The sequence below is a fragment of the Sciurus vulgaris genome (assembly GCF_902686455.1).
Source record: "Sciurus vulgaris genome assembly, chromosome: X".
NCBI lineage: Eukaryota > Metazoa > Chordata > Mammalia > Rodentia > Sciuridae > Sciurus > Sciurus vulgaris.
Window position 1 is genome coordinate 46,831,240 of NC_136471.1, and position 16,720 is coordinate 46,847,959.

General features: G+C 34.6%; 1 protein-coding gene across 1 annotated transcript in view; it reads right to left on the reverse strand.

Annotated features, from left to right (window-relative positions):
• Positions 1–16,720, reverse strand: part of FAM199X (family with sequence similarity 199, X-linked) — a 37,841-nt gene that overhangs the window by 16,043 nt on the left and 5,078 nt on the right. The window contains exon 2 of the mRNA XM_079124968.1: positions 10,345–10,564. Within this exon, the coding sequence (XP_078981094.1) occupies positions 10,345–10,564 (220 nt within the window). The remainder of the gene's footprint in view (positions 1–10,344; positions 10,565–16,720) is intronic.

The following is a 16,720-nucleotide window of genomic DNA, read 5'->3' on the forward strand; positions in this document are numbered from 1 at the left end:
ACACTTCCTAACTCCTTCTATGAAGCCAGTGTTACCTGGTACCAAAGACAAAGTTTGAAGAAAACTAGAGACCAATATCACTTATAAGCACAGAAGCAAAATTCCTTAACAAAATATTATAAAACTGTATCCAGGGGCTAGGGTTGCGGCTTAGCAGTAAAGAGCTTGCCTAGCATGTATGAGGCACTGGGTTTGATCTTTAGCACCATATAAAAATAAATAAATAAAATAAAGGTATTGTGTCTATTAACAACTAAAACAAAACAAAACTGTATCCAGAAGCACATTAAAAGGAGTATATACCTCAACCAATTAGGATTTATTTCAGGAATATAAGGGTGGTTAAGCATGAAAAATCAGCCATTGTAACACTATCAATTCTATTGATAGAACTGATTGGAATTCTATTAATAGAATGAAGAAGGAGAGCACATATCATCTGAACTGATGTAGAAACAGCATTTGATAAAATCCTATACTCTTTCATGAAAAAAAAAATTGTACAAATTGGAACAAAAGAGAAATTCCATGGTATGATAAAGGGCGTTTATTGAAAAGCATGCAGCTAGATACTCAATGTTAAAAAAAAAAAAGTTCTCCCCTGAGATGAGAAAAAATACAAGATCCTCCCACTCTCATCAATTCTATTCAACACTGTATGATCCAACCAGGGCAATTAAACAAGAAATTAAAAGACATCCAGATTGAACAAAAAGAAGGAAAAACTATTCACAGATAACATGATAATAAAAGCAGAAAGACCTGAAGAAGAAATCTATACAGGGAAAAAAACTATTAATGCTAATAAGCAAGTTCAACAAAGTGGCAGGATATGGAATCAGTATATAGAAAACAACTATATATCTATATACATATGTACACTTGCAATTAACAATCTGAACACAAACTTAAGAAAACAATAACATTTACAACAGCAGCACAAAGAATGAAGCATTTAGGAATAAACTCAACCAAATAAGTACAAGAGTTGGAACTGAAAACTCTAAAACATCACTGAAAGAAATTAAAGAAGATGGCCCAGCCCAGCCCAGGCCCACCACCCACATGTAACTCCAGCAATGCAGCCCATCCCAGGCCCACCTCATAGTGACTCCAGCAACGGTCTAGTGCCCGTACTGTGGTTGGACGTCTACCAACATGTGGGATCGTCTCTTCCCACTATCATAGATTATTACTGACCTGGAAGCCACCATCCTTAGTGGGGCAGCTCCCTTCTTGGGATACTGCATTATCAAGTACCACTCAAGCATCAGGCTACTCAGGACTAGGAGGTTTGAACAGTACAGTATAGTTGTATTGTAGAATATTTTATTAGTAGTATAATTACTACTATTCCTACTTTTCTTTTTTTATTATTTTTCACTATTTTCTCTTACCTATCTGTTTCCTTGGAGACTTTTCCTCCCTTTTCTCATGCTAAAAACCAATTTCTTTTGATTTCACTTTCACTATTCCAATGACGTAGTACCTCCATAGACTCACTTCTCATCTCATTAACATTACATCTTCACCCTTCCCCATCCTCTTTGTCCACCATTAGAAATAGTGGACCTTATTATAAACCTATAGTTTATGCTGTAGATAGTAACAGAACTCATCATCTCTGTTTATGAAGAAAATACTGTTAATATCTTAATAGGGACTATTTGGGTTAAGGATGCATATTGTTTGTATTGTATGCTGCTAATATTGATCTCCCACTTTAAGGTGAGGTGTTGGAAACCTGCAGGGACACTATAAGCCTATGGGGGGAACATGCAATAACTTGGATTTGCATTGCTAGAAGGGAAGATACACGAACAACATGAAAAAACAAGGAAAGAAAGTGTCCCAAACAAACCTAGATGCTGTATCAATAAAATCCAATGACAGCATAGTAGAAGAAATGTCAGAAAAGGAGTTCAGAAGGTACATAATTAAAATGATCCAAGAAGCGAAGGATGAGATAAGAGAGAAAATGCAGGTAATGAATGATGACACCAATAAACAGTTGAAAGAGCAAATGCAGGAAGCAAAAGATCATTTCAATAAAGAGATTCTGAAAAAAAAACCAGAAATCCTTGAAATGAAGGAAACAATAATCCAAATTAAAAACTCAATAGAAAACATCACCAACTGACTAGATCACTTGGAAGACAGAACCTTACACAATGAAGACAAGATATTTAAATCTTGAAAACAAAGTTGACCAAACAGAAAAGATGGTAAAAAATCATGACCAGAACCTCCAAGAATTATGCGATATCATAAAAAGATCAAATTGAAGAATTATTGGAATTGAAGAAGGCACAGAGATACAAATCAAAGGAATGAATAAACTATTCAATGAAATAATATCAGACTACTTCCCAAATCAAAAGAATGAAATGGAAAATCAAATACAAGAGATTTACAGGACATGACATGTACAAAATTACAATAGATCCACATGAAAGCACATTATAATGAAAATACCTAACATACAAAATAAAGATAGAATTTTAAAGGCTGTGAGAGAAAAGCATCACATTACATACAGAGGGAAACCAACAGGGATATCAACAGAGTTCTCAGCCCAGACCCTTCCTAAAAGCTAGAAGGGCCTGGAACAACATATTTCAAGTTCTCAAAGAAAATGGATGCCAACCAAGAATCTTTCACCCAGCAAAACTTACCTTCAGATTTGACAATGAAATAAAATCCTTCCATGATAAAAAAAAGTTAAAAGAATTTACAAATAGAAAGCCTGCACTACAGAACATCCTGAGCAAAATATTCCATGAGGAAGAAATGAAAAACAACAATGTAAATCAGCAAAGGGAGGAACTACCCTAAAGGAAAAGCCAACTAAAGGAGAAACCAAGTCAAGTTAAAAACCAAACTTAAGCCAAAATGACCAGGAATACAAGTCATATCTCAATAATAACCCTGAATGTTATTGGCCTAAACTCATCAATCAAAAGACATAGACTGGCAGACTAAATTAAAAATAAAGACCCAACAACATGCTGCCTTCAAGAGACTCATCTCATAGAAAGAGATACCCAGAGACTAAAGGTAAAAGGATGGGAAAAAACATACCATGCACATGGACACAGCAAAAAAGCTGGAGTATCCATCCTCATTTCAGATAATGTGGACTTCAAGCCAAAGTTAGTCAGAAGGGATAAAGAAGGACATTTCATATTGCTTAAGGGAACCATAAATCAGGAAGACAATGATCGCAAATATTTATGCCCCAAACAATGGCATATCCGTGTATGTCAAACAAACCCTTCTCAATTCCAGGAAACAAATAGACCACAACACAATAACACTAGGTGATTTTAACACACATCTCTCACCATTAGACAGATCTTCCAAACAAAAACTGAACAAAGAAACCATAGATCTCAATAACACAATCAATAACTTAGACTTAACAGACATATATAGAATATTTCATCCATCAACGAACAAATACACTTTCTTCTAAGCAGCACATGGATCCTTCTAATAAACAGGCCATATGGTATGCTGCAAAGTAGCCCTCAGCAAATACAAAAAAATAGAGACCCTACCTTGTATTCTATCAGATCACAATGCAATGAAATTAGAAATCAATGTTAAAATAAAAAACAGACTACTCCAACACCTAGAGACTAATATGCTACTGAGTGAAGCATGGTTAACAGAAGACATCATGGGGGAGATAAAAAAAATTCTTAGAGGTAAACAAGAACAAGGATACAACATATGACAATCCCTGGGATGCTATGAAAGCAGTAAGAGGAAAATTCATTGCATGGAGCACATTCAAGAAAAGAAGAAAAAGTCAACAAATAAACGACCTAACAGTACAGCTCAAAGCCCTAGAAAAGGAACAGATCAACACCGAAAGTAGTTAGGAGAGAGGAAATAATTAAAATCAGAGCTGAAAGCAATGATATTGAAATAAAAGAAATAATTCACAAAATTGACAAAACAAAAAGTTGGTTCTTTGAAAATACAAAATTGATAAATCCTTAGCCACACTAACAAAGAGAGAGAAAACTCAAATTACTAAAATTCAGGATGAAAAATGAAATATCATGACAGATACAACTGAAATAAAAAACATAATTAGAAGCTATTTTGAAAATCTATACTCCAAAAAAACAGAAAATCTCAAAGACATCAACAGGTTTCTAGAGACATATGATCCACCCAAACTGAATCTGGAGGACATACACATTTTAAATAGATCAGTTTCAAGCAATGAAATACAAGAAGCCATTAAAAGCCTACCAACCAAGAACAGTCCGGGACCAGATGGATTCTCAGCTGAATTGTACAAGACCTTCAAAGAAGAACTCATTCCAACACTCCTCAAAGTATTCCATGAAATAGAAAAGGAGGGAACCCTTCCAAACTCATGCTATGAACCTAGTATCACCCGGATACCAAAACCAGACAAAGACTCTTCAAGGAAAGAAAACTTCAGACCAATATCCCTGATGAACATAGACACAAAAATTCTTAATAAAATTTTAGCAAATCGCATACAAAAACATATTAAAAAGATAGTGCACCATGATCAAATGGGTTTCTTCCCAGAGATGCAAGGTTGGTTCACCATCCGGAAAACAATAAAAGTAATTCACCATATTAACAGACTTAAAGTTAAGAATCACATGATTATTTCAATAGATGCAGAAAAGCATTTGATAAAATATAGCACCACTTCATTCTCAAAATACTAGAAAAAATAGGGATAGTAGGAACATGCATCAACATTGTAAAAGCCATCTATGCTAAGTCGATGGTCAACATCATTCTAAATGAAGAAAAACTGAAAGTATTCCCTCTAAAAATTGGAACAAGGCCGGGATACCCTCTTTCACCACTTCTATACAACTTTATCCTTGAAATTCTAGCCAGAGCAATTATACAGACCAAAGAAATTAAAGGGATATGCATAGGAAAAGAAGAACTCAAACTATCACTATTTGCTGATGACATGATTCTATATTTAGAGCCAAAAAATTCCACCAGAAAACTTCTAGAATCCATAAATGAATTCAGCAAAGTAGCAGGATATAAAGTCAATACTCAAAAATCTAATGCATTTCTATTCATAAGTGATGAATCCTCTGAAAGAGAATTTAGGAAAACTACCCCATTCACAATAACCTCAAAAAATAAAATACTTGGAAATCAAACAAAAGAGGTGAAAGACCTCTAAAATGAGAACTACAGAACACTAAAGAAAGAAATTAAGGAAAACTTTAGAAGATGGAAAGATCTCCCATGTTCTTGGATAGGCAGAATTAATATTGTCAAAATGGCCATACTACCAAAAGTGCTATATAGATTCAATGCAATTCCAATTAAAATCCCAATGACGTACCTTACAGAAATAGAGAAAGCAATCATGAAATTCATTTGGAAGAATAAGAGACTCAGAATAGTCAAAGAAATCCTTAGCAGGAAGAGTGAAGGAAGAGGTATCACAATACCAGACCTCCAACTATACTACAGAGCAATAGTAACAAAAATTGCATGGTATTGGCACCAAAATAGACAGGTAGACCAATAGTACAGAATAGAGGACACAGAGACAAACCCACATACATATAGTTATCTCATACTAGACAAAGGTTCCAAAAACACACAATGGAGAAAAGATAGCCTGTTCAACAAATGGTGCTGGGAAAACTGGAAATCCATATGCAGCAAAATGAAACTAAACCCTTATCTCTCACCTTGCATAAAAACTAAAAATGGATGAAGGAACTAGGAATTAGACCAGAGACTCTGCACCTTATAGAAGAAAAAGTAGGTCCAAATCTTCATCATGTCAGCTTAGGACCAGACTTCCTTAACATGACTCTCAAAGCACAAGAAATAAAAGCAGGAATCCATAAATTGATAGATTCAAACTAAACAGCTTTTTCTAAGCAAAGGAAACAACAACATGAAAAGAGAGCCTACAGAGTAGGAGAAAATCTTTACCACACATACTTCAGATAGAGTACTAATCTGCAAAATTTGTAAAGAACTCAAAAAAACTACACCAAGGGGGCTGGGGAGATAGCTCAGTCGGTAGAGTGCTTGCCTTATAAGCACAAGGTCCTGGGTTCGATCCCCAGCACCCCCCCAAAAAAAAACTACACCAAGAATACAAATAATCCAATCAATAAATGGGCTAAGGAAATGAGCAGAAAATTCATAGAAGATCTACAAGCAATCAACAGATATGAGAAAATGTTCAACATCATTAGTAATAAGAGAAATGCAAATCAAAACTATCCTAAGATTTCATCTCACCCCAATTAGAATGTCTAATTTCAAGAATATAAGTAATAATAGGTGTTGGCAAGGATGTTGGGGAAAAAGGTACACTCATACATTGCTGGTGGGGTTAGAAATTGGTGCAGCCACTCTGGAAAGCAGTATGGAGATTCCTTAGAAAACATGGAATGAAACCACCATTTGACCCAGCTATTCCACTCCTTGGCCTATACCCAAAGAACTTAAAATCATCCTACTACAGTGACTCAGCCACATCAATGTTTATAGCAGCCTAATTCACAATAGCTACATTGTGGAACCAACCTAGATGCCCTTCAATAGATGAATGGATAAAGAAACTGTGGTATATATATACAATGGAATATTATTCAGCCATAAAGAAGAATAAATTTTAGCATTTGCAGGTAAATGAATGGAGTTGCAGAATACCATGCTAAGTGAAATAAGCCAATCCCACAAAACCAAAGACCCAATGATTTCTCTGATAAATGGATGATACATAACGAGGGTGGCAAGAATGGAGGAAGGATGGATTGTATAGAGGAAAATGATGGGTGGGAAGAGGACAGGGGGAAAGAAAGATAATAGTATGAGATAAACATCAGTATCCTATGCACATGTATGATTACGCAAACAGTGTGACTCTACTTCATGTACAACCATAGAAATGAAAGTTGTACCCCATTCGTATACAATGAATCAAAATAATAATAATAAATGAAATTAAAGAAGATATAAATAAAGATATTTCATCTCATTTCATGGATTGGAACATTTAATGCTGTTAAGATGGCAATACTCTCCAAAGTGATGTGTGGATTCAATGCAATCTCTATCAAAATTCCAACTGCTCTTTTGTAGAAATGGACCTCATCCTAAAATTTATATGGAATTTGGAAGGTCCTCCAAAAGCCAAAACAATCTCTGTAATGAAAAATAAAGTGAGAGAAATCCCACTTCCCAATTTGAAAACTTAAAAGAAAACTACAATTAAAGCAGTGCTGTACTGGCATATGGACAGACACACATATTAAGAGAAAAGAACTGAGAGGCTAAAAGTAACCCTATTTTGGACAGGGTGCCAAGACTGTTTAATGAGGAAAAAAATAGTCTTTTCAACAAATGGTTCTGGAACTACTGAAAACCCACGTGCAAAGGAATGAATTTGAACCCTCAGCTCACACTGTAAAGAAAAAGTAACTCAAGATGCATCAAAGACCTAACTTAACCTAAGAACTAAATTCTGAGAGGAAAACAGGTGAAAATCTTCATGATATTGGATTAGTTTAGGGTTTTTAAATTATGACATCAGAGGCATGACAAAGAAAAAAGCAGATAAATTCGACTTCATCAAAATTCAAAATGTTTGCATGTTTTAAGACACTATGAAGTGAAAAAATAACGCACAGGATGGGAAAACATTTTGTTAATTATATATCTGATAAGGTTTAGTAGCCAGAAACAAGAAAGAACTCTTAGAACTAAAAGAGAACACAATTTAAAAATAGGAAAGGACTTCAAAGATGGTGTACAAATAGCCAATAAGCACAGGAAAAGATGCTCAACACACTTAGTTGTGAGAAATACAAATCAAAATCACAAGGATATAACACTTCACACCCAGTAAGATACAATAACCAAAATAAAGAATACCAAGTGTAGGCAAGAATGTGGAGAAACTGAAACTTTCACACATTGCTGGTAGAAATGTAAACTGAGGCAGCCACTCTGGAAAACATGTTGGCAGTTTCCCAAAAAGTTAAAAAGAGTTATATGAACCAGCAATTCCACTTCTGGAGTATATCCAAGAATTAAAAATATACATCCATATAAAAAATTTGTACCTGAATGGTCACAACAGTATTGTTCATAATAGTCAAAAAGTGGACACCATATAGCTGTGGATAAGCTGATATATGGATAAACAAAATGTGGTATTATCCACACAATGGAATAAGATTCAGCCATAGAAAGGAATTAAGTACTATTATATTATATGGTACAATATGGATGAACCTCAAAAATATTATGCTAAGTGAAAGAAGCCAGACAGTTGGGCACAGTGAGACCAATCTGTAATTCCAGCCACTCAGGAGGGGGAGGCAGGAGAATTGCAAAATTCAAGGTAACTTAGCAAGACCTTGTCTCAAAATAAAAAAGTGGGGGATGGGGGTGTATTTCAGTGGTGGAGCACTTGCCTAGCATGTGAAAGGCTCTGAGTTCGATCCCCAGTTATCACAAAGCCACACATAAGAATCCATGTATGGGGCTGGGGAGATAGCTCAGTTGGTAGAGTGCTCGCCTCGCAAGCACAAGGCCCTGGCTTAGATCCCCAGCACCGCAAAAAAAAAAAAAAAGGTAGACTGTCCATTGCCAAGTGATGAGGGAAAAGTGGGATGGTATGCTCATAGGTATGGGATTTCTGAGATTTCTTTTTGGGAAATATCCTGGAATTTAGTGGGAATGGTTACACAACACTGAATATATTAATAATATATATGAATAACCAAAGAACTGTATATTTAAAAATGATTAATAAATTAACCTCAATTTTTCAAAGTTTAAAAATTATAAATTTTTGTCCAAATCATATTTAAAACTACATACAACACAGAAGTTGAAATAATACAAAAAAAATGTATTTTGATTTTCAGTGCACCACTGTTTATAAGAGAAAACAAAAACCAACCTAAAAAAACATTATTATGGCTGGGCATGGGTGGCTCATGTCTATAATCCCAGCAGCTTGGGAGGCTGAAGCACAAGAATCACAAGTTCAAAGCCAGCCTCAGCAACTTAGAGAGACCCTGTTTCAAGTTAAAAAATAAAATGGACTGGGAATGTAGCTCAGTGGTTAAGTGCCCCTGGGTTAAATTCCTAGTATCAAAAAAATTACTATGTAACTAATTAAATAAACTATGATGCAGTTATGAGAAGAATGAGATATCTGTTGAAATATAGCACAGAATTAAATAGTACATGAAGTATGATCCCATTTGTATATACAAATATACTTGCATCTCTACAAAGTCTTAATAGTGGTAACCCCTGTGGAAGGGAACTGAGACTTTAACTTCATGTCATTCTGTATTGTTTGATATTTTAATAAGAATTTTTTGAAAAAATATTTGATTCCTGTTTTGGAATATAACTTCAAGTATTCAGTTTTCAAATATAGTAAGCATTTAAGCTTATTTGTTGAACAAAACATTTGCTGTATGCAAGAAAAGCTCTTTAAATGTTATTGTCTTTTACAATCAGAAAACAGATGTAGTGAAAACATTATGTACATTTTCTGATAGATTGTACTCATTATTAGGCAGCATTTTCAAACAATTTGCCATGAAGCCATTTTACATGGTATATATGCCATGAGGAAAGTGTCAGGGGAAAAATATGTCCACAAACAAAGAATACAAAATGAGAAATTGTATTCCATTTCTGGTAATGGAACCCAAAATTTTGTATTTATGGTAATAATGTTTTCTGGCATTAGAAAACATAAGGTGACCCTGCTGTATGTCCTATGAGGACATAAAGCTATTTATTACAAACTAGGGAGAAAAAAACGTGCTTAGATTCATGTACATAAAAGTACTGATTATTTTGTACATAAAAACCTACAAAAGAATTAACTGTAGCGTCATAAGCCAAAAAATATATTTGCAAAAATAAAAAAATACTATTTCATTAAATTCTTTATCTTAAAACATGTTGTCAAAGGATCTCCCAATTTGGAGATGGTAGAGACACTTACTTTGAGGTAGAGATTAAAATATCAAAAGAGAATTTATACTTGTACTTATATAGTAATAATGTCAATTAAAAGAAAAACAAAGCCAGGTGTGGTGGCACACGCCTGTAATTCCAGTGGCTCAGGAGGCTAAGCAGGAGGATTGTGAATTCAGTCAGCCTCAGCAACTTAGCAAGGCCCCAAGCAATTTAGTGAGACACTGTCTCAAAAAAATATATATAAATAAAAGGGCTAGAGATGTTGCTCAGTGGTTAAGCACCCCTGGGTTCAATCCCCAGTTCTAAAAGAAAAAAAAAAAGGAAAAACAAAACACCTACCTGCCATTCAAATTCGCTATCTGACCAATCCCAATAAGTACTAATAGAAGAAGACACATCACTGCAGACACTCCCCTCAGGGAACAAATCAAAAGAAGTGAAGTCTTGATCATCTAACAGGGAATAGCAATCATCTTGATCTCCAACAGAAACTGATGAAAACAGCTCTTCACTGCATTCTGAGCTGGCAACACTTGTCCCACATGAAGTCAGGTTCCACCTTCAAAAACACAACACAAAAGAAATCATGACAGGGACTGGAGTTCACTCACTTTGCAGATATTAATAGGAAACATTTATGAAGAATATGAGTATTTTTAGGTAAGACAATAGTGATTATTTTTAAAAAGTCTTTACATTTTAGGAAAATATACTCAAATATTTATGAGTAAAATATGTCTTGGATTTGCCTCTAAATAATAAGAAAGGGGTTGGGGAATGGGTTAGGGGTACATGGGTTAGAATGATGCCATATGTGAATAATTGAAGCTGGGTGACAGGCACAAAGGGTTCAGTACATTATTTTATAGCTGTCTGGAAAAACTTTATAATAAAACATTTTAAAACAAAAAATATATTTAAATTAGGAATGAAGTAGAACCTTATTTCAAAACAAAATATGTAACACAGTGGGTATGACTAAGCTCTGGAGTGAGAATGAATACAAATTCTTGCTCTGTCATCATATGCTAGCTCTTTGATCTTAAGTAAATCACAACCTTTCCAAGCCTATGCCCTCATCTTTAAAATGGAGTTATTGAGAGGAGTATATGAGAATGCATATAGAGAATTTAGCTCACATAAAAAGTGCTCAATACATGACAGCTATTATTACTAAATTAAAGGACGAGAAGAGCCAGTTCAAGGCAGAGAAAATCACCAACAAAGTACACAGGTAGAAGTTTAAGAAGTGGTTATTATATTTAAATAACTTTTATATTTTAATGTTACATAGGATCATTGTAGAGATGCTGGAATAAGAAAGGAGTGAATACGTTTAAAGTAACCAATCTTCCACTATCTAGCAATAGCTAACCTATAATATTTTTAAACATTTTTCGATATGCATTAGTATTTTTTCCAGAATTGACAATCATCCTGTGTGTACATATATGTATGTTAGTATCTTGTTTTTTTCACTGAATATTATATACTGAAAATTTTTCTAAGTACAAGTTGATTATCCCTTATCTAAAATGCTTAGGGACAAGAATTGTTTCAGATTTCATTTTTTAAATTTTGAATTATTTGCATATACATAATGATACATATTGGGGATGAGCCCAGAGTGTAAACATGAAATTCATATGCACCTTAAACCCATATTCTGAAAGTATTTTTACACAATATTTTTAGTGCACTTTTTTTTTCTTGAGGGATGAAATCAAGGGGCACTCTACCACTGGGATATATCCAAGGCCCCTTTTACTTTTTATTTTGAGACAGGGTCTCACTAAATTGCTTAGGTTGGCCTCAAACTTGCAATCTTCCTGCCTTAGCCACCAGAGTATGTGGGATTACAGGTATGTGCTACCACATGCAGCCAGTGTACCTGTATTTTGACTGCAATCCATCTCATGAGGTCGTGGTGGAATTTTCCACTTGTTTTGTTGAGTTGCCATTCAGGAAGTTCAAATATTGAATTTTTACATTAGGTATACTGAACCTGCATATTACCTAAAACTATTTTAATATCAATATATTATACTGATTGAATGAATCATAACTTATTTACCTTATTTACCCAATAACAGATAAGTAGGCTGCTCTCTATTTTTTGTATTACACATAAAACTGAGATGAGCTTTTTGTTTATAATTATTTAGCCAAACATCAATACTCCCAGGATAGATTGCTTGAAAAGTAAGTGTTGAGTCAAAGAATATGAACAATTCTAAGGATCATGGTATATTTAGTCAAATACCTTTTTGAAAGGCTGCATCAATTCATATTCCTGAAGGCAAAGTATAAATATGTTCATTTAGGTCATAAAGTATAGGGGGTAAAGCACTTGTCTAGCAAGTGGAAGGCCCTAGGTTCAATACCCAGCACCACAAAAAAAAAGACTATTAACTTTTTTCCACAGTATTTGTTAAAGGGATTTGTTAAAGGGATTTGCTATTTTTTCTTGTTTTTTCTTTTTTTTTTTTTGCATTTTGGTCTTAAAAATCTATGAAATTTGCAGAGTGTAGTGATGTATGCCTATAATCCAAGCAGCTTGGAAGGCTGAGACAGGAGGATCATGGGTTCAAAGCCAGCCTTGGCAACTTAGCAATGTCCTAAGCAAGCAAGACCCTCTCTAAATAAAATACAAAAAAGGGCTGGGGATGTGGTTCAGTGGTTAAGTGCCCCTGGGTTCAATTCAGGTACCAAATAAAAAAAAAAAAAAAGCCAAAAACTATGACATATGTTTTCTTTTGTAAATTTCCACTAGTTTCATGTCATTAATGAGATAATTTTCATTGCTTTGCTAGTAGCATAGGGAATTAATCCTTAAGATAATGATGTAGTATTTCCGATACTAATGAGCTACTGATATAATGGCTTCCTGAAGAAAAGCCTATTATTTACTCATCCTTCATTAAATCCATATTTTTAATTATAAAATCAATTTTAATTTCCTTCACACATCCCCCCCTTTTTTTTGTAGTGGGGATTGAACCCAGGGGTACTTTATCACTAAGCTATATCCCCAACCCTTTTATTTTTAGTTTTGAGACAGGGTCTTGCTAAGTTGCTGAGGCTGGCCTCAAATTTGAGAACCCACTGCCTCAGCCTCTGGAGTCTCTGGGATGACAGGCATATGCCACTACATGCAGCCCTTCCTTATTTTTTTATAGCTAACATTTAAATCAGAAGTTCAGGACTTAGGAAATTTGGAAAACTCAAAAAATGTATGGTATCTATTTCTGCTGAGCTGATGGCAGAGTTGAAACACATGCATGGGTATGCATAGACACACATTAAACTATTACAGTTCAATAAATAAAAAGCACATGTTGATAATTAGTTATAACTTTAACATTCATCTAAGAATTGTAGAATACTATGTAATATTAGTTATTTTCATTGTATCCTTGCTGTGTGGATAGTATCTTCACTTTAAAAAAATTAACGAACTAGAACTAACCAAATTGCTCAGGTCTTGCAATAAAAGCTCTAAACATAAATTATAAGTTCTCTTCTGGACATAGTAAGCCATAGTTATACTATGTTCTGAGCAAACTATTTTCTCTCTTAAAACTTCATGTCTTCAAATTGTACATGACTTTTCCCCCTTTATCCATTCACCCGTTCAACAAACATTTAGTCAGTATCTTCTAAGTGCCAAAAGCAATGTTCAGTGCTAGGAAAAAAGATAGTTGATTTTTAATTAGAATTTCTTTTCAGTTTGCAAAATTCTGCTGAAATGTATTTCCCTCAATGAGTAATAGCATTCCTTTTTTAAAAACTATGTCACATTTAATAATCTAACCATTAGTTTACTGACAAGTTAGGGATATACTTGGTTTTAAGCCCTTACCATAGGGCAAAATTAGAATGTCTCTCAGTTTTTCAGATTTATGACTATGTAGCAAGGTTCTAGATATTCTCAGAAGCCTTTGCCTTTTTTATTATCAGTGGCAAGTAAACTGGCTTGCAGTTGAAACAATTCATTTACAAAATAGGAAAAAAGCATTTTTATTACTAATGATTTTTGGAAATTCTTTAGCTTCTATTTTAGAATAGTGTTTTTTTATTAATTCAATAATAAGGAAATATTTTTATCTATTTCTGGTGTGAGTATAAATTGATATTATCTCTTTGAAAAGCAATTGGTAGTATATGCATACCAAAAGCATTAAAAAGGTTCATTCCTAGAAGGGTGCGGTGTTATATCCTGGAGTCCCAACTACTTGGGAGACTGAGGCAGGATGATTGCAAGTTCAAGACCAGTCCCAGCAACTTAAGGAGACTTTGTCTTGAAATAAAAATAAAAAGGACTGGGGATATAGTTCAATTGTAGAGTGCCCCTGGGTTCAATCTCTAGTCCCCCCTGCCACTCCCCCCACACAAAGGTTCATTCCTTTGGACTCAGTTAATTTATATTCTAGGAAATCTATTCCTTTCCCCAAATGGAAATTTATGAAAAAATATATGTATAAATATATCAAAAATATCATTTATAATAGCAAAAGTGGGAAAATAAATGACCCTAAAACATGGGGAATAATTAAGTGCCATATCTCAATAAAAGTATTTTTGTAATCATTAAGAAAATCACATTTTCAGACAATTTTTTGGAAAAGGAAAACATTCAACGATGAAAGTGCAAATCAGCAAATCACAAATAGTATATGTGGCCTGACACTGATTTTGAAAAATTAACATAGGTTAAGCATCACTAATCTGAAAATCCAAAATTTGAACCTTTCCAAAGTCCATTCAACTTTTTGAATGTTGACTGGACACCACAAGTGGAAAATTCCACTCTGGCCTTGTGATGGGCTGCAGTCAAAATACAGGCACACTAAAAAGAGTGTATAAAATTACCTTCAGGCTATGTATATAAGACGCATATGAAACAAATTCTGTGTTTACACTTGAGTCTTGTCCCTGAAATACCTCATTATGCACATGCAAATATTCCAAAAAAAAAAAATACACCCTGAAATCTGAAACACTTCTAGTCCCAAGCATTTCAGATAAGGGATACATGAACCTGTATTTGTATAGAGAAGGAACATTAAAAATAACAATGTGTTGACAATTGTTAACTCTGGGAAAAGGGATCATGAGTGGTCTTCATAGTTTCTAATATAGCTTCAATTTTCTATGATGAGCTTTTATAATAAAAATTTAACTGTGATTCACTTAGACTGTTCAGACAGTTTCAAGCTTTCAATGAATGTCCAGTGTAGGTTTAGCACTGAATCATTCATATTTATAAGCTCTTCCATCTTATTCCACTAAGGGAAAGCTGCCTAATACCAAGTTTCTAGCTATAACTAACATTACTCTCAAAGGAGACTTTTTCCAAAAGTGTAAAAGAAAAACGTTGACAAGAATTTCAATGAAATGGTGTTTAACTCAATAACTAGGCTTGCTGCCCAATTTTAATTTTAAAACAAGCCAAGAACACTTCTTTGCAAGGGCTTTCAGCAAGCATATACAGACTAAGGATTTTCAGTGGTATTTTGATAAGTAGCCATTTAAATGTGGAAATTAAGGGAAGAATGTCCACAGTGTATTCATTCCTCTACAGTTCTTTCCTTTCTGTAGTTACCACCTTGTTCATTCAAATTAGGATGCTCTGATTAGGTTATAGCTGTCACAATTCAATCATTTCACCTCTGAATATTCCTGCATTAATATTGGAATATTAATATTATTAATGAGAGAGGGGGGGTCTCTCAGGATGAGAATCCAATCAACAGGCACTGTTAAAGTCAAAACTGTTAAGCAGATCAAGGTCACTCCAAATCTATGCTACACATTCTTTCTTAGAGGACAGTCCCCCGTTATCACAAGTATTCCTCTTTGAATCCCTAACAGAATCACCACATAGTCACCCTGACCTCTGTTACTCCTTTGGATTCCAACAGATCATCAGAATTCCAATCGTGAGCAGATAGTACAACCCACTTCTCTACTTACCGTAAGTTTCCTACTGTCCTCCCAGCTACCTTAATTGTCTTGAGATGATTACCCATCTTTCTTACCACCTCTACTGTCTTGAAAGTAAAAAAAAAAAAAAAAAACAAAAAAACATTCTGTGTCTTTTTTTTTTTGGTGCTGGGGATCAAACCCAGGGCCTTGTGCTTATTCTGTGTCATTTTTAAGGCCAATTCTTCATTTGAGTTTCTGAGTTCACTAGATCCATCTCCACTCATCCCACCCTCTCTTCCATTTTCAAGTTATCACTTCCTATGGCCTGCTCCTAAGGAGCTAAAATATCTATTCCTGGAAAAGAAAAACTAAACAAGGCCAAAAAATTTTATCAACCATTCCCTGCTAAATTTATTGAAAAGCTTCCACTCTTTCAACCATTAGAAGTTGTGCTTTTACTACTAGAATTTCTGTTGGTTACTCTGTTATGCTTTGGATATAAGGTATCCCCGCAAAGTTCTTATATTAATGCAGGAATATTCAGAGGTGAAATGATTGAATTGTGACAGCTATAACCTAATCAGAGCATCCTAATTTGAATGAACTAGGTGGTAACTACAGGCAGGTGGGGGCATGGCTACAGGAAGTAGGTCACTGGGGGCATGCTCTGGAAGGGTTCATATTCCCTGTGACCCCTTCCTCTTCCTCTGCTTCCTGGCTACCATGAATGGAGCAGTGCTCCTCTATCATTTCCTTCCATCATGAGGTTCTGTCTTGCTTGGGCCCA